The sequence below is a fragment of the Gouania willdenowi genome, chromosome 6 (assembly GCF_900634775.1).
Source record: "Gouania willdenowi chromosome 6, fGouWil2.1, whole genome shotgun sequence".
NCBI classification, from domain to species: Eukaryota; Metazoa; Chordata; class Actinopteri; order Blenniiformes; family Gobiesocidae; genus Gouania; species Gouania willdenowi.
Window position 1 is genome coordinate 28938738 of NC_041049.1, and position 17342 is coordinate 28956079.

Consider the following 17342-nt stretch of genomic DNA (forward strand, 5'->3'; position numbering starts at 1 on the left):
ACTAATAAAAAAGTACAAAGGAGACAGGATCGCTGAGTGTTGTACGCCGCTCAACACGTGCTTTAAATCTAACCTGAGATGGCTGAAATGGTAAATACTGTTCTTCTTCATATAACACTGACATGGGCATTGTGGTTTATATTCTATTCTAAAAGCTGACATGGATGTTGATATTGTAACCCTTGGATCAGATACAGTCACAGTTCTGTGGCCTTATCTCTCTATGACACCATCCCCTGTGTGTTCCACCATGTTGAGGGCTTTCTTCTTTGTTGCAGGGTTTTCCTGTTGGTGGTGGTGGTCCTGCTGGTGTGTTGGCTAGCTTTGGACACGAGCAAGCGTCCGGAGCAGCTGATCTCGTTTGGAGGCGTGTGCATGTTCATCTTGCTCATTTTCCTCTTCTCAGTACACAGGGCGGAGGTGAGTCCTCTGACTCACATGAGGATTGTGGCGGAAACTGTTTCGAAATCAGCGTTATCGCTGGGCTTATCTCTGGTAGCTTAGCTCAGACTTTGGATATCAGCTGTCCTTGTGCCCCGTCATCTTAATTTTCAAATCAGTGGCTTCCTTGGAACAACACATGACTTTATGGAGACTTCCAGATACTAATGCTCAAATTACTTTAATTGCAGGTAATGTGGAGGCCTGTGTTTTGGGGTCTCGGTTTGCAGTTCTGTATTGGCCTCTTTGTAATACGAACACAGCCTGGATTCATTGCTTTTGAATGGCTTGGAAAACAAGTTCAGGTAAAATAAATGTATGTTTTAATGAAAAACATAAAAATGAAAAAAGGAGTGCAAAACAATTATTGTTATCCTTCCATCCATTTTCAGACCTGCTTGTTCCTGTTTTTCAGGGTTGTGGGGAATTATTATTATTATTGTTATTATTATTATTATTATTATTAATAATAATAATAATAATAATAATAAAAATAATTATTATTATTAATAATAATAATAATAATAATAATAATAATAATAATAAAATCAATTGAATTCCAAATGTGTGGTTGAACCAATACATAATCAAAATATTTTCTTATGATAGAAATACAAATGCATCCTTTTTTTGTTTTAAAGTAATCATATTAAAAGGGATTTGAGGATAAACAATACTTATTCATTGACAGTATGATTAGTTCTTGATTAAACAGCAGACTGTACTTGTGTAGCACAGTGTTGTTTTTTTACCTGACATGGCTTAAACTTTTTATCAGTGTGGATCATAAATGCTTATCTTTGGAGCTATTTATTGTGCTGTTCAGTTTTATGTTTTGGTTCACCCAACAGCTGAGTCACTCAGAGTCAGTGAACTGTGTGCGGGTTAATCTCTTTTTAATGTTCAGCTCAGCTCAGCTCACATTAGATGTATTTCATAAACAAATACATCTATTTGTTTATGAAAGAAACATGTGACTTATACAAGGTTTTGTTGTTGTTGTTTACAGACATTTCTTAACTACACCATAGCAGGTTCAAGCTTTGTTTTTGGACCTGAGCTCACTGCTAAAGTGTTTGCCTTTCAAGTAAGTATAAAGTTGACTGTTGTCATTATGAATCTTTAACAGGAAACCTTCTTAAATGTGTTGAAATTAAGTGCTTTTTGTATCTTCTCAGGCATTGCCCATTGTGGTTTTCTTCAGCAGTGTGATGTCCATCCTGTACTTTCTTGGTGTAATGCAATGGCTCATTTTAAAGGTGAAACATTATACTCACCACATTCTATTGGCATTTGTAGCCATAGAGGAGACATGGAAAACTGGCAGTCTGGGGGCCACATGCGGTCCCCAGACTAGTTTTGTGAAGCCACCAAATTAACTGCAAACAACAGACTCCAACACACATAAATGTTGGAAAAATACACAAAATGACAGAAAAATAGATGAAACAACAACAAAAGAAAAATCTCAAAATTACTGGAAAAAAACATACACATTATGACAACAAAATGACACAAAATGAGATGAAAATGGCAACAAAAATGACTTCTATAACAAGATGACAACAAAAATGATCCAACTTACTCACAAAACATATAAGACAAGTCCAAAAATACACAAAATGAATCCAAAAACACAAAACAACAAGCTCACACATAATGAGAATGGTGAAAAAAATGCAAAATGACAACAAAAATACCCGAAATGAATCCAAAAAAACTACAATCGCACACAAAATGCAAAACAAAAATGTAAGTACACAAAATGACAAAAAAAAATATACAAAACGTCAACAAACACAAAATGAAAGAAAATATACAAAATTACAACCAAAAAACAAACTATTTGGCCTTATGCTATGAATCTAGATAATTATATCCTGGCTTAATCTCCGTTAGTGGGTTTCAACTAACCAAACATTCCCTGTCAGAGAGAAGCTGTTCTACGACAGTCGATCACAACACACTAATTTAAGCCAAGTGATTTCAGCCTCGGTACGTGCGCGCTCACATAAAAGGGGTGGAGATTGCAGCGTCTGACTAATCACTACAATGGACAAAACTGGTAGAGTGACCTTTTTTACAATGAAGGAACAGCTTATGATCTTAGATAAATATCATTAATTTTTATCCATGAAGACAGCGAAGAGCAACAGTAGTGGAGGCGGAGCTTTTATACTCACTCAGATCTGATCCACTTCATAACTTGGTACCGACCGGTCAGGTGTTTAAAATCATGAATAATTAAAATTCATAATTCAGACCAAAAACAACAGAAAAGGCAGGAAGTAAAGAACTCAGGCAGGAAGCTGCTGACACTGTTAGTGCGTAAAAGCGTGATATTATTCATCATATGAATCCATTGGATGGGATATCCCATTCAATGGATTAATATCATAAATAACTAATTATTGCTCAAATTGATCATTATTCTAATGACTGAATGTTGACAATATGGCCCTCTGATAAGACAATCACTGTTTGTGGCCCCGCTACAATAAAAGTTGCTCATGTCTGCCTCAGATGTTTTGTACAGTATTACTTATGCCTGCATTGACATACCGTAACTCAAAGCCATATGTTTTTGTGCCCACAGATCTCATGGGTTATGCAGATAACAATGGGAACCTCTGCAACGGAGACCTTGAGCGTAGCTGGCAATATATTTGTTGGACAGGTACAAAAGTCTTTGTAATATAATAATTTGTAGTGTTTTTAAAAAGTGGTGACATTATGTTTCTGACTTCTGTATCAGTGTAACAGCACTGCATGTTTCCTGTGCATTAGACTGAAGCACCACTGCTGATTCGACCCTATTTGCAAGACATGACCAAATCAGAGATCCATGCTGTTATGGTCGGTGGATTTGCTACAATTGCAGGCAGTGTGATGGGGGCATTCATTTCATTTGGGGTGAGATAAAACTCCTTAATTCACAATTCAACAGAAACAAACCTTCACGTTTACATAACCATTTTACCACATGAACAAATAGAAAAAGATCATAACATTTTTATTTATTTTTTACTCCTAACAATAATTAGGATAATTATCTATATAGCGCCTTTATGCTTACACTGAAGTAGTCCAAAAGCATTTCACAATATCAACTCATTCACCCATTCACACACCAATGGGACTGAGCTGCCATGCAATGCTCTGGTCAACCCCTGGCAGCAACTTAGGGTTCAGTGTCTTGCCCAAGCACACTTCGATGCATAGACAGTGATCGAACCCCCAACCTCTCGATCAGAAGATGACCCCTCCCCTGCGACAGCGGGTCCCTGCTCAGCAGCAGCTGCTAGGGTAGAGCACGCAGTAACTGCATATGTCTGCCATCCAGTGCATCGCGAGCCAATGTGGAGCTACTAAGATCAGTGTGTGGCCGCACTCCCTCACCCTGAGTGGGGGGTAACAGAGCCAATGGGGGGAAAGCGTAAAGAAGCACGCACAGCCAGTTGTGCGCTAGTGTGTCTACACTGAGGGGAGCACCCATGCTACGCAGGGAGTAAAACAGCACGCACTGTGTGTTCCCTCTCGAGGCAAACAGATCCACTGCGGCCCGTCCGTAACTGTTCCATAACTATTCCACAATCTCCGGGTGCAGTATCCAGTCCCTGTACATCAGCGTGCTCCTGGACAACAGGTCCACGCCCGTGTTCAGGGGCCTCATTTATAAATGCAGCGTACGTACAAAAGAAAGAAAAACCTGACGATATAATGTGCGCACCTCCACGGCAGCTCTGACACTGCCGTACGCACAAAATCATGAGAGACGGGAAACTCAGACGCCAACAGGTGATGGATGAAATTAATGACAGCTCTGTGAAATTAATAAAAATTGTGTGAAATAAACGAACACATTGCTTATTGGCTTATTTGACACTGCTGGAGGACGAGGTGCACGGGATACACCGGAGGGTGAGAATCTTCAAAGACCAGCGAGAGGCAGGACCCCCCCCCCCCCGTGAGGACGAGATGCTGCGGGAGGGAGGACGAGGCAGCAGTGGGAGGAAGACGAGCTGCTGCAGAGTTTAATCCCATGTTTTTGGTGCTTATATAGTGTATCTGTGTGTGTCCCCCACCTCCGTTACACAGAGGGGATCCCCAATCCCCACTGATCCTCCAGCTATTTGTGAGGCTGAGCTTCGGTGCTTTTTCCTCCACCTGTTGAACAGAAGTTCTTCCTATGGAGAGTGATCCACATTTTCTCCTCCGCTTTTATGTCTGATCGTTTATTTTTCACCTGTCACAGTCTGATGAGGCAACGCAACGTGATCTGCTTTTCTATCATTCGTAATACGTCACCAAATTACGCTCTCCTGCGTGTGTACACCTCAACAATGAATACCTTCACCTCACATTGAGTGAAATTTGTGTTATTTGCTCGTTTTCCCCCTCGGTCCACTGTGAAATTTGTATTTGTGAATATTCATTTAGGGCGTTCACCGGACCGTTTATGGGCACCGTATGGGTGGAGTAAGGCATTTCCTCGCGTGTGATAACTTTCGAGTTGATTGTGATTTATAAACGGAAAAGGGTGTGGGAAGTACGTGTGCCCTCGTTTATAAATCGTAAAAAAAAAATGTAGGCACTTCCTGGTTTTTATCGTACGCCAGCCGAAGTGTGCTTACCTAAGCACACTTTTATAAATGAGACCCCAGGACTCCCGGAATGTGCGTCGCTGTTAATGAGAGGAGACAAACACAACTCCACAGGATCAGTTCGCTTGCCAGCATTTGCAACTGACGGGAGCGCAACCCACCTTGGCTGTTGATATACGCCACCGTCGTCTTTCTGTCCATCCTCACCAGGACATGGTGTCCCATGAGGGACAGGAAGAAACGTTTCAGTGAAAAATTTATGTGAGTGAGCTGGAGGCCCACATCCCAGAGGCCCCTCACAGACCGGCCTTCGTGAACCCCACCCCAGCCCGTCAGGCTGGTGATCACCTTCCTGGACATGACGGCGCCCATAGGCACAACGTGCGTCAGGAAAGCCGGGACCCGCCAGTGACGCAGAGCCCCGGCACACTCCGGCATGACCAGCACCCTTCGTGCGCCATGACGCACGGGGTCCAGCCTGCGTGAGGCCACCCACAGCTGGAATTCCCTCATGTGGAGGCGACCGCGGCGGACTACGAGGATAGCAGATGCTATCAGCAAGAGTAAACAAAGACACAATCTGAATTGAACAGATTTTCCGAGTTGGAAAAAGCGCGAGGCATGCCCTGAAGGCTTTCACCCGTTCCACCGAGAGACACGCCGTGGAAGATACCAAGTTCAGGGATAATCCCAGGAAGGCTATGTCCTGTGCTAGGGACAACATGCTCTTTTTCGAGTTTGTCACGAAACCCAGGTCGGACAGGTGCTGTAATAGAATATGCATGTGCGCTCTGGCCTCCGCCTCCGACTGTGTCAAAGGCAGCCAGTCGTCCATTTACGTGGCCAAGCGGATGCCCTGCTCAAATACCCTCGGGCTTGAAGTAAGACCGAAAGGGAGCATGCGGTACTTCAAGTATCTCAGATACTTTCTGTGGGGAGGATATATTGGGATGTGAGAATACACGTCCTTCAGATCGACAGAACCTATCGCTCTGTCGCACAAGGCGCAGCAGGGAGAACCCGCATTTCCTGAGATATTCTATTCAGAGCATGTAGATCCAGGATATGGCAAATTCCACTCCCTTCCCCCGTTTGGGGACTAGAAAATACCTGGAGTAAAACTCGCTCTGACACTGTACGGGAGAGACGACAGAAATTGCTTCTTTGTTTAACAGTAAGAGGATTTCCTCCTGTAGGACGTGAGCTGACTCACCCCGAGCCCGTGAGTGTACTATACCAGCAAAACAAGGAGGAACAGTGGCAAACTCCAGTTTGTATCCCCTCAAGCTTGTCCGTAACACCCGGGGCGGGGCTGCGAGTGCGGACCACCTCTTGCATTTGAGGGAGAGACTAGACACGCCGCAGCCCATCCACCGAGGGGGGCTCCATCCGTGGAACAGTGCCATCCCCCCTGGGGCAAGCAGTGTTTGCTAGCCCAGGGGGACAACGGGGGGACAACGTGATGATGGGGGCCCTGCTGCTTACGACCCGGGACAGCGGGAGCCGTCACCGTGCTGCTTATTGTGACAGATTTTTTATTTCATTTGCTGCGCCCGAGGAACTTCAGTTGTCACATGAGGAGAGAGGAAAGGTCAGGCCACTCTCTTCTTCTTCCTGGCCTGGGTATGCTGCGCGCGCTGTGCCGGTGGAGCTGCAGCCGATGCCGAAGGCTTCTTGGACCAGCCGGACCGACAGACAGTTTAGGTATTTTAAACTGCTAACCTTGAGAAGCAGCCTGTGCAAATATCTTGCGCTATGCAGGTGGAGATGGAGCTGTGGTTTTACGAGGGAGACAGAGGCAGAGAACCTCATCATCCATCTTTTTGGCTTCACAACGCCATTGCATCAGATCCCTTTCAGGGTTACGACCCTTTTCCCCTTCCGACAGGTTTGCGAGGTCACCATCTACTCATCGATAAGAGGTACTACTCTTATCGATGAGTAGAGGTAATACTCTTATCAATACTCCTTATCAATCCGGTACTTTATCGATACCCTTATCGATACCTTACTTTTTTAAATCAATGGAAACACACAAAATAACAAAAAACCCAAATAATGAACATCATTCTGTTTATTTTTTTCAAAAACATTTTTAATAATATGCCACACAAAATAAATGAAAAATACAAAATGAATAATTCTAAATAAAACACTATAAATGTATAAATAAAGCAATAAAAAAATACAGTATGAATAACTTTTTTATATTAACAAAACACACTAAAATACCAAACCAACTATCGAAACAATACAAATATTCAAATCAAGCACATCAAACATAACTTAACAATGAAAAATTGTGCAAAAGGAGAATTAGTGAGCTGCGCCTCTGATGGCTGCGGCTGCACTGGCTCGTGACAACAAGGCCAACTATGTTGATTTATCCCTGTTTAGCCATATTAACTCACAAGTTTTTTAGCTACAAGATAATATATGATCTCAAGTCACTACTCGAACTAAACATTACCGATGAAGTGTAAATAATCCTACACCTGAAAGTTTCATAAAGGCGCATGCACACTAATAGCATAGTAAATATTTACACACATACGTACAATATTTTTCTCCCTTAAATTTTCCTACTATGATAAACCCTAATTCTAACCCTAAACCTAACCCTAAAAGTTAAAGGAAAGATTCTTCCCTTTTTTTAACATGATGGACGCGCATGCGCAGTTTTCCAGGTGCGCATGCCCGTAGGTTTCCCTGCACATCGGCACGGTAGCGGCCGATGTGCGGATTGCTACACGGTAGCGGCCCACGAAGCAGCGGGTTTGCCTGCCAGCACTCGCCGCCACTGGAGCAGACGGAGGCGGCGCGACAGACGGCGGAAGCATGGCTGCCGCCGAGGATTATCGGCTAGGCTAAAGGCTAAGCTGCACGCACACACATCACACACACACAACTCATCTGCATCTGCTTCTCTAACAAGTGGCTCCACCGGAGGCCACTGGAGCAGATCCAGGCTCTCCATCTCCTCACAGTAGAGGGAAGAGGCACCGGGATCCAGAAAGGCCCCCCGTCTCCTCTCCCGCTGTAGCGGCGGTGCCATGTGAAGGAAGATAGGGGTGATGCCCAGACAAGCTAGCTTGGCATGCTAGCCGTCTGCGGAGACTCTTGATGGTGAACACTGCACAGTGTTGACACGAGCCGGGACGTTGATTGCCAGCCGGACATGTTCCAGCCCTAGGCAGCCCGAGCAGACCTGGTGTGGGTCCCTGCTCGATATGTTATTCCCACAGCGACAGAGTCGGGCTCCAGAGTCTCCGAGCCCTCTTGTGTGAGGGGCTTTGGCCTCCATCCTTCGCAAGCTGATGTGCAGGCAGGAAGTCGAGGCAGGTGTGCTAACCAAGGAAAACTGAGTCGTTAACTGGTGTGTTAACGTCCGGCGCTCGACAGACGCGGTGGTGCGTCGAGAGCAGTGCTGACCGAGCCTGGATGGGAAGGGAAACACTGGTCGGTCTGGTGCGACCGATGAAGCAAAAAGCATCCAAAACTAGTAGCCCCCGGCGACAGAAGCTAAGAAAGTTATGTCTGCGGACAGTTAACTCTTACAAGACGCGAGATATGCTCCGAGTGAGAAGAGGTGTTTGAATGGCATCCACCTGTGCTACTTAGGGTAGGTGGGACTACCTGTGGCCGATGTAGTGAGACATTGAACGAAACATTATGAAAGAGAACTTGTGTTAGCTTTCTGTTAGCATCTCTTATGATAACGGGTCAGTTTTGACCCATGTCTTAAATCAGCTTTAAATTACACACAAAAATGATTGTCTTAAATCTAATTTCTTTTTTATCTCTTGGTTACATTGTTTGGCTTCCTTATCCATGAAAATATTGGTATTAATATTTTTGGTTTGGGCATCAGTATACCGCTCAATTTACAATTTTTTTTTAATGGTAAAATGATCCTCAAAAGAACCAACAGGTAATAGGAAAATTGGATATGAATTATTTTTCTATGATTTTTATGTATGTGTAAGCCATAGAACTCTAACATGGTTGCAAAGTTTTGAGTTTAATTAAATTGTAAGTGACAGTTTTTATAGAATTTCCATGCCAATTACAATTACAAAGTCAACTGTTTGACCTCAATTACAATTCAATTATGATTACAACAGCAACAGATTTTGAAAATTACATTTATGTCAAATGTATTTAATTATCAATTACACGATTACAATTAGAATTGACCCCAACCCTGCTTGCTGCCCACCACGATTCTCACAGTGGTTTGGTCAAATTTTTTTCTTGCTTCTGCGCGGACCACCTACAGACAGAGACAAGCTGGCAGAGCTATGAGGAGCGCGATTAAATAAGTGTATTAAACTCTGAGCAGTTAATAAGTGATTTATCACACCACTTGTTCAACAATCACACACAGATAAAAAGCTAAAATTTAACTCCGTTGACCAATGCCTGCTGGCATTCTTTAGTAACGGTAGTGTGGTAGGTTTCGGTAGTGTAGTCAAATGTTTAATTATATTTCCTGTAGTTATTTTCTTACTATTAATATATTGTATTTCAGGGTGAAACTTTCACCTGTGAAGTGCCCCATTACTGGTGCTAAGAAATCTATAGGAATACAATGTTCTGTTTAATGTTTTTGTTGATGTGCACAGGAACAGCACACTCTTTCATTCCATTTATTTCTTTTTAACACAATATAGAGTAAAGTAAAGTAAAAAAAAAGAAAAATTGTAGAAGAAGAAAAACAAAGTGTGTGTGTGTGTGTGTGTGTGTGTGTGGGGGGGGGGGGGGGGTCGTTGGTTTACACTTCCTCAAAAAAGTTAATAATTGTTTGCCACTTTTGAAAGAATTTGTCAGTCATACCTTTCTTGGAATATCTAATCTTTCTAATCTAATCATTTATCCATTGAGTGCTGGATGGGGAACTTATTGATTTCCCATGCATGCGGAGATGCCGTCTGGCAATAAGAGCTGTGAATGCTCAAATCTGCAGGTGAAGAGATGAATAGCTGGAGTAGTTCTCGGGAATACCGAAAATAGCCACATGAGGAGAAACATCAACAATTTTTGAAAGCACTTTGGACATGGTACTAAAATAGATTTGCCAAAATGTATTTAAAGTTGGACAGGAGAAAAACATATGAACAAGATTACAGGGCAATCCACCACACCTATCACAAATGTCTATGGTCGTTGGGAAAACTTGAGCAAGCCTTGCTTTATAGTAATGACACCTGAACACGGTAATTTAATCTGGTAAGAAGTTAACCAGCATTGTAGCACAGGATATACCTAATAAATCCCCAAATATAACGCGATAAGAGGAAATCTTTCTTCATAGTACAGGCCCTTTGTGTTGTTTTGTGTGTGTTTTTCTGTCATTTTGTTCATTCACTTTGGGCGCACTCGACCAAAGGCTGCATGTTGCCCCTGGGCCTCCATGTTGTTCATGTCTGATGTACGTACATTGTACAGTCTTGATATTTTTGATGTGTGTTGCATTGTTGAATCTGTGAGATAGTTGCTTACAAACGTCTCCACAGAGACGATAAAAGTATGTCTCATGTTATCCACCATCCAGATTGATCCGTCGTCCTTGATATCAGCCTCTGTGATGGCTGCTCCTTGTGCTTTAGCCCTGTCCAAACTTTCCTACCCTGAAACTGAGGAAAGTGCCTTCACTTCAGAGAAAAACATCAAAGTGGCTTGTGGGTGTGTGAGTTTTCAGTTTTACCCAGAATCCTCTGTTGTTTCCTTCTTTTCTGTGCGGTTGATTACATTTTAATAAAAATTTTTGCAGAGATGAGCAGAATATTTTGGAGGCTGCGAGCAATGGTGCGTCTGCATCCATCGGTCTGGTTGCAAACATTGCAGCAAATCTTATTGCTTTTCTCGCAATTCTGGAATTTATAAACAATGCATTGAGTTGGTTTGGAGGAATGGTGGGATTTCCTGAAATCACATTTGAGGTATGTTTGACCAATTAGACACATTTTTATTGTCATTCTTTGATACTGTATCATATAGTAACAGCTTTTACAGATCAAATGATTTGTCGTTCATCTTATTTTAACCAATGTGGAAAATTCACTAAATCACAAATGGGCAATTCTTAAACCGCGGGGTCAGCAAAAATGTGATAAAATATGGTCACATGATCAACATTTGTGTCAGCATTAGAATAATGACCAATCTGAGCATTAATACGGGAAAGACAAAGGGTTGTTTGTCATTTTTTATTTTTTCGTACACTCCTGCATTTTTGTGTTCATGTTTGTTTTTTGTGTATTCCTTTGGTCATTTGTATTTTTTTTCTCTCATTTTGTGCGTTTTTGCTGTTTTGCTGTCTATGTTTTTGGAGCCAATTTGTGTATTTTTGTTGTATTTTGTGTTTTTGGAGTAAGTTATTCTGTTTTTGGAGTAAGTTATTGTGTTTTTGTTGTCATTTTGTTTACTTTTCTTGTACATTTTGTGTGTTTCATTTTCATTTTGTGTATTTTTTACTTGTGTGTTTGGTGTCTTTACTTTGGGAGCCACACAAAATTATAAAGAGAGCTGCTTGTAGCCCCATGTTTACACTAATTAGGTCATTTCTTTATTGTTAGAGGTTTGATATAAAGGTGAGAAGCACACTGGCCTCTGCGGACTAATCCATCATATAATCCTTCACGGCTTCATTTGAGCTGAAAGTCTATGTTGATTGATAACGATGCAGCTTATTTCATTGCTTCAGGGGCATAGGCACGTTTAATTCCTCCTGGAGTGGTTGATCTATCAGTGAAGTGGAAAAATGACATTGTGGGGAAAAGGCAGGCCAGCAGAGGCAGTGTAACGTTTGTCCACTGATGCGTCAGATTTAAAACATTGCCACTAACTCTTTGTTCCTGTGTCCAAAGCTGCTCTGTTCCTATGTGTTTATGCCTGTGGCCTTCATGATGGGAATACCTTATGACGAGAGCTTCACTGTCGCTGAGCTAATTGGCACAAAGCTCTTCCTTAATGAATTTGTTGCTTACGAGAAGTTAGCCACACTGAAGATCAATCGACTCAATGGTTTGGATGAACTCATTGGAGGTGAAAGACAATGGATATCTGTGAGTAAAGCTACAAACTGTGAATCTTAGACAATGTGGAACTCTTGACGTGATGTGTTTGGTCTCAGGTACGATCAGAAATAATCACCACTTACGCTCTATGTGGGTTTGCAAACATGAGCTCTCTGGGGATTGTGATTGGAGGCCTGGGTGGGTATTTTCTTGTATTTTTACATTTTTGTCCTGAAATAAAGTCAATATTTACAGCACTGTCTATCCATTCCCTCAAAGCCTCCATATGTCCATCGAGAAAAGGTGACATCTCATCCTTGGTGTTGAGAGCCATGATCACAGGCACATGCGTGTCTCTGGTCAACTCTTGCATTGCAGGTAAAATGCACCATTGGTTTGATGTGCACAGTGTTTTCTTGTTAATATATCTAATAAGCTCTGATTTTGTTCCTCAGGGATCCTCTTTGTTCCTCCACTTGACTGTGTGAAACTGTTTCAGATTTCAGACTTCAATGCCGCAGACACAAACATTAAAAAATGCTGCCAAGACCTCTTTCAAAGGTACAAATTCACATTTTCAAACCAAACATTTACATGGCTTCAGGCCTGCTGTTAATTGGCCACATTTACATGGGAGCTTTAATTCCTCTTTAAAGCGGAATAAAAGTTCATTCGTCTTTAACTTGACCTTGTAAACACTTAATTCCAAATGCTAGTTTAATTCTGAATTAAACTTAAATCTGATTTAAGTGACTAGTTTATTCCGATTTTAATTCCGAATTAGATAATTCCTCTTTCTTGTAAACACTTAACTTGGTTAAAGTCGCATTAAGTTAATTCGGAGCATTTTTGCGCTTGCGCGATGACGCGCTGGTGACGACATAATCCAAGATGGCGGCGGCCCGGACTCAAGACGAGGCAATTTAATAAGAGCCTTAAAAGACATGGATATAATGAAAAGAGTGGATGGACGGAGGCATAAACCTGCAGACTTTCACACAGACACACACGGACCTGTTAAACACACATGGACTTCGGTAAACGAAACAGGCTTAACCGGACGGCTGGCACTAGGACCCGGAGGTGGAGTAAATGCGTTCCTGTACTGCATTCACAGGCTGTAATATCACTAAGTTTATCATTTTACCAGTTGTTAGAGCTACTGTCTTTACCAGGGAGCCAATATTTATACCTGGTGATTAGGGATGTAACGATTCACTCAACTCCCGATACGATTCGATTCACGATACTGGGTTCACGATACGATTCTCTCACGATTTATTTTACAAAATGGGACCGTAGACAAATTTTTTTTTTGGGAAAAAAACTAGAAAATACTGTATTATTTTCCTTTTGTATTTCATTGTCAAAAGAATCCCTTGATAAACTATTCAAAACAATGCAATTTAACTAAAAATAAATCTTGAATGAAATAAATAAAGGAATAATACAAAAGAAGAAGCCTATTAATTTAAATTCTGGTTCTATAGTAAACAATGCAAAACTGCATAATAGTTATTTTTCTTTTTAAAAGTGCAACTTAAAATGTATTTTGTGCCTTAACAATTGGACTTAAAAAAACAAACAAACATTGCACTGTATTTGCGTCAGATAATTGTTTGGACCAGCAGAGGGCGCTGGTAACACAGTGGTCGGTTGGCATGCAGAAATTCTTGCAGTGAAGAAGAGAAGCTATGCTAGCAGACAGAGCTAATAGAAAAACGTGACTTTTACAGATATTCAAGTAATATTACAGATATTCTTTTGGTGCTAAATGGGCAATGAATCATTTATTAACATATTTAAGAGTAGAAGGCAGCCAGAAAGAAAGTATTAGCAGACTCTGCCCGCCGCCTACACTTGTAGGCTGGTTAAAAAAAGTACTGCAATTCAATTTTCAGAAAATCCGTGGTCCAAACTGAAACCGTGTGTTATTATCAAGCTGCTGCTTCAAAACTACAATCAAAATAAAGGTGAAAACAGTTCTCATGTGTGGTCGTCTGTGTTATAGCCGACAATAACAGGTTTGTTGTGTGTTTCTCCTGATAGACGTGATACGTCATGTTTGCCCACTGTCCAATCAGAGCCTTCCCAACCCCCAGATCTAAAGCAGTATTAACTAAAGACGAATAAACCCGTTTTCAATGTAAACCTCAGTTCGGGAATGATTATTTCCATGTAAACACGAAGCAGAACACTTTAATTCCAAGTGATTTAATTCGGAATAACTAATTCCGAATTCATAAACATCATGTAACCGTGGCCAATGTGTGTTTAGTGTTTTGCTTTTTGTCCTTACCCTTGAATTTCTTTGCAGCACCATAAATAATGGGACCATCTCATTTGAAGGATTGTGGAGTGTTGTGGCCAACGTAACAACCTATTTTAATGAATGTTGTCTCTGCTGCGGTTCTTCTGTGGCCGTTTGTAACTGAAGCAGAACAAACATTTACAGACTCTAATGGAGTGTATTTCAAACATGCTCCAAACTTGTAATGCAAGTATATATGTACATATATTAATAGCTTTTTTAAAAATCAGATAAAGATATAGTGTAGGCCTCATAGATCAATAAATTAAAGATAATTTGCTCAAAGAAATAAGTATGTATATATATAAATCTATATATCTATAGATATATATATAAAAGATAAGCACCGACATACCCCCACGACCCTGAAAAACAGGAACAAGTGGGTTTGAAAATGGATGGATAAAAATGTTTTATTGCTACAAGAAAATTTGTTTTGATCTCCACAAAACATACTAGTTGAAGTTATAAAGAAAGCATTTCATGCTTCAAATAACAGTATTGCATGTTTTAAAATTGTAAAGTTTTTGTTTGAAAACTGCTTGTTTTAGTGCAGAGCTGCTTCTGTGTTGGCAGTGTGGAAAATCCACAGCTGATTAAAATACCGGCTTTCTTTGACTATACTGATGCTTTTATTATTGGTTTGGGCCAATAAACTACACGTTGATGTAAAAAACACTGCTACTTAAAGCTGCAGTATGTAAGTTTTTTTTTTTTTTTTTTTTTGCATCATTTGATTAAGAATCCATAATAACCTTTCAGCATATTTTAATTCAAAGTGTTCTGAGAGGACACTGGACCTCTGTCCCCCCCAGCCAAGAATTTCTACAATTCAAGTGCTTCATGAACTCTTTTGAGCGTTACTATTGGCTGCCTGACAAAAGTAGATGTGTATTTACTTCCTATTGGTAGTGAAGGTGCAATGGTGGACTTCCAGCACAAAAGTACCCATTGTTGCGGAACAGACTCCAGGGAGGTCCGCACAGACTCAAATCGGGCATCTATGCCTCGAACTGGCATCAGTGGGAGAGTGATAACAGACGGAATAAATCGCTTGTAAACCTTGGACTTTTAACAGAGCATGTTATATTACTGTGATGTTAGCAAAGTCCCTCCTCAGAGGGAGGGACTTTGGAGGCAGGGCAAGAGAGCAGCAGGGAGGGAGGGAGGGGGAGAGAGGGATTTGAGAGTCGCGGACTACCTTTAAGGAAAGTAACTACAGTGATACAAGCTTCCATGTCAGAGTCTCTAAAACATCAAACTAGTCAAACTCTTCAATAACATAAGAAAAGGTCGCTATGAAGAATTGGAAAGTCGTCAGATTTAGCGATAAAGTTGCAAATAGCTCTGCTGTTGTGTGTGTTCACGAGGATGCAGTAGTTTCAAAACAGGGAGGGGGGAAGCAAGTGTTTCCATTCCAGCCTCACAATTCTACATACTGCAGCTTTAAGCATCTATTCTGATTATGAGATGACAAAGGCTGCTTCATGAAGTGTGTGTTTTTTATTGCAGCAGCAGCAGAGTAATTCATAACTACAGTAAGGTGTTGAAATTTCACCAGAGAGCTTGTTAATCACTTTATGTTCCTCTTCATTTCTTTTAAACACAGAAATACTACATCTGTAAACCATTATGCCAGCATTCAAATGGACATATTCTTTTCAAATATTCTTTGATTTTTATGTTTATGATACCATTGAAAATCAAGCTTCTCAAAATTGCCCCTGGCCGACCTTTCTGGTGTTTTCACTGAGTGAAAGCTGTGGCAAAACAACAGTGGATGTTTATTTTTGGGGCTGACATGGAAAGATCCAAATCCGGTCAAAATTGAATTACTCGCTGAGTGAGGCGATAAAACGAAGGATATCCGAAAAAAACTAGAAACAAAAATGGTTTCAAGCAAATCACTCTCCTCTTCATCTGGCAAAAGAACACAAGAAATCACATTAATAATGAAGTAAAAACACTTCTATGCATTTGTATACAGGAATCCATATCCCACAATGCAATCAAGACCAAAACAAGCAAATTTAGCGCATTAGAAAATTCCAGCTTCTCGTGTAACAAGTTTTTTCTGACAACCTAAACTAAAGAGGGAGAAAAAGTGAACAAAAGTAATGTTTTATGTGATTGTTCTATCAGTAGAAAATTACAAACCCTAAAATGAAAAGTGTTAGTCTTGGTGTCAGAGTTTGTCATAAACAAACCTTTTTTTTTTAAAAGTTTTTTTTTTCTGTACAATACTTTCTGTACATGTACCTATCTATGTTTATATCTATCAGTATTTGTGTGACGTTTAGTGTAAAATCAGTTGAGATGAACCTCAACAAGCCTTTAAAATAATGCCTCGAGATGTATTTAGGCTTTCATTTATATACGTGATATAAATAATATTTTTATATTGTTTTTGATCCTTTTTAAAAGTTTGAACAATAAACACATGAAAACCAAGATGTGTTTTATCTGTTTATTTAGAAAAAAACAAGTGAGACGGTGTGACACACGACGAAAGAACACACTGTGAACATCTTCCTCACTCAGTCATTCACACACTCCCTCACATATTTCTCTTCATAACACATTAGACTACAAACAGACCACATCTTAGTTCCCCTAACATTCACCTTAAATCTAAACTTGAAGCTATTTTCCCTGAAATGTGATTTCTACATGCAGCCTATAACAAATTCATAAACTTTGACAGTTTATGAGAAGTCTCCGGCAACTCATTACCTTAGAATCCAATAAAAGAATACCTTAAAATGCTTCATATATTTCTTATGTGTGAAGGCGTCTCACCTACGGTATGTGGTTTAACTATGGTAAACAATTTGAACTTTTATTTGCTTTTCTAACATTTCTTTGAACTTTGCTGTCCTTAAAACCAATATCTAAATACACAATGGTTTAAAAACCTTCTTTTGATGCTAAACAGTGAATCCCACTCAGCTTTTTGCACATTTAAGC

The 17342-nt window shown here is 40.6% G+C and overlaps 1 protein-coding gene across 2 annotated transcripts in view; it reads left to right on the plus strand.

Moving 5' to 3' along the window:
- Nucleotides 1-14692, plus strand: part of slc28a1 (solute carrier family 28 member 1) — a 17430-nt gene extending 2738 nt beyond the window's left edge. The window contains exons 5-18 of one of the 2 annotated variants that reach the window (XM_028450651.1): nt 1-90; nt 279-420; nt 633-746; nt 1451-1528; nt 1620-1700; nt 3038-3118; nt 3229-3354; nt 10600-10730; nt 10819-10987; nt 11915-12112; nt 12181-12262; nt 12344-12442; nt 12520-12625; nt 14382-14692. The exon at nt 1-90 is cut by the window's left edge and continues 100 nt beyond it. In XM_028450651.1, the coding sequence (XP_028306452.1) occupies nt 1-90; nt 279-420; nt 633-746; nt 1451-1528; nt 1620-1700; nt 3038-3118; nt 3229-3354; nt 10600-10730; nt 10819-10987; nt 11915-12112; nt 12181-12262; nt 12344-12442; nt 12520-12625; nt 14382-14499 (1615 nt within the window). In that variant the 3' untranslated portion in view covers nt 14500-14692. The remainder of the gene's footprint in view (nt 91-278; nt 421-632; nt 747-1450; nt 1529-1619; nt 1701-3037; nt 3119-3228; nt 3355-10599; nt 10731-10818; nt 10988-11914; nt 12113-12180; nt 12263-12343; nt 12443-12519; nt 12626-14381) is intronic. The other variant, XM_028450652.1, reaches the window with a different exon arrangement.
- Nucleotides 14693-17342: the final 2650 nt, after the last annotated feature.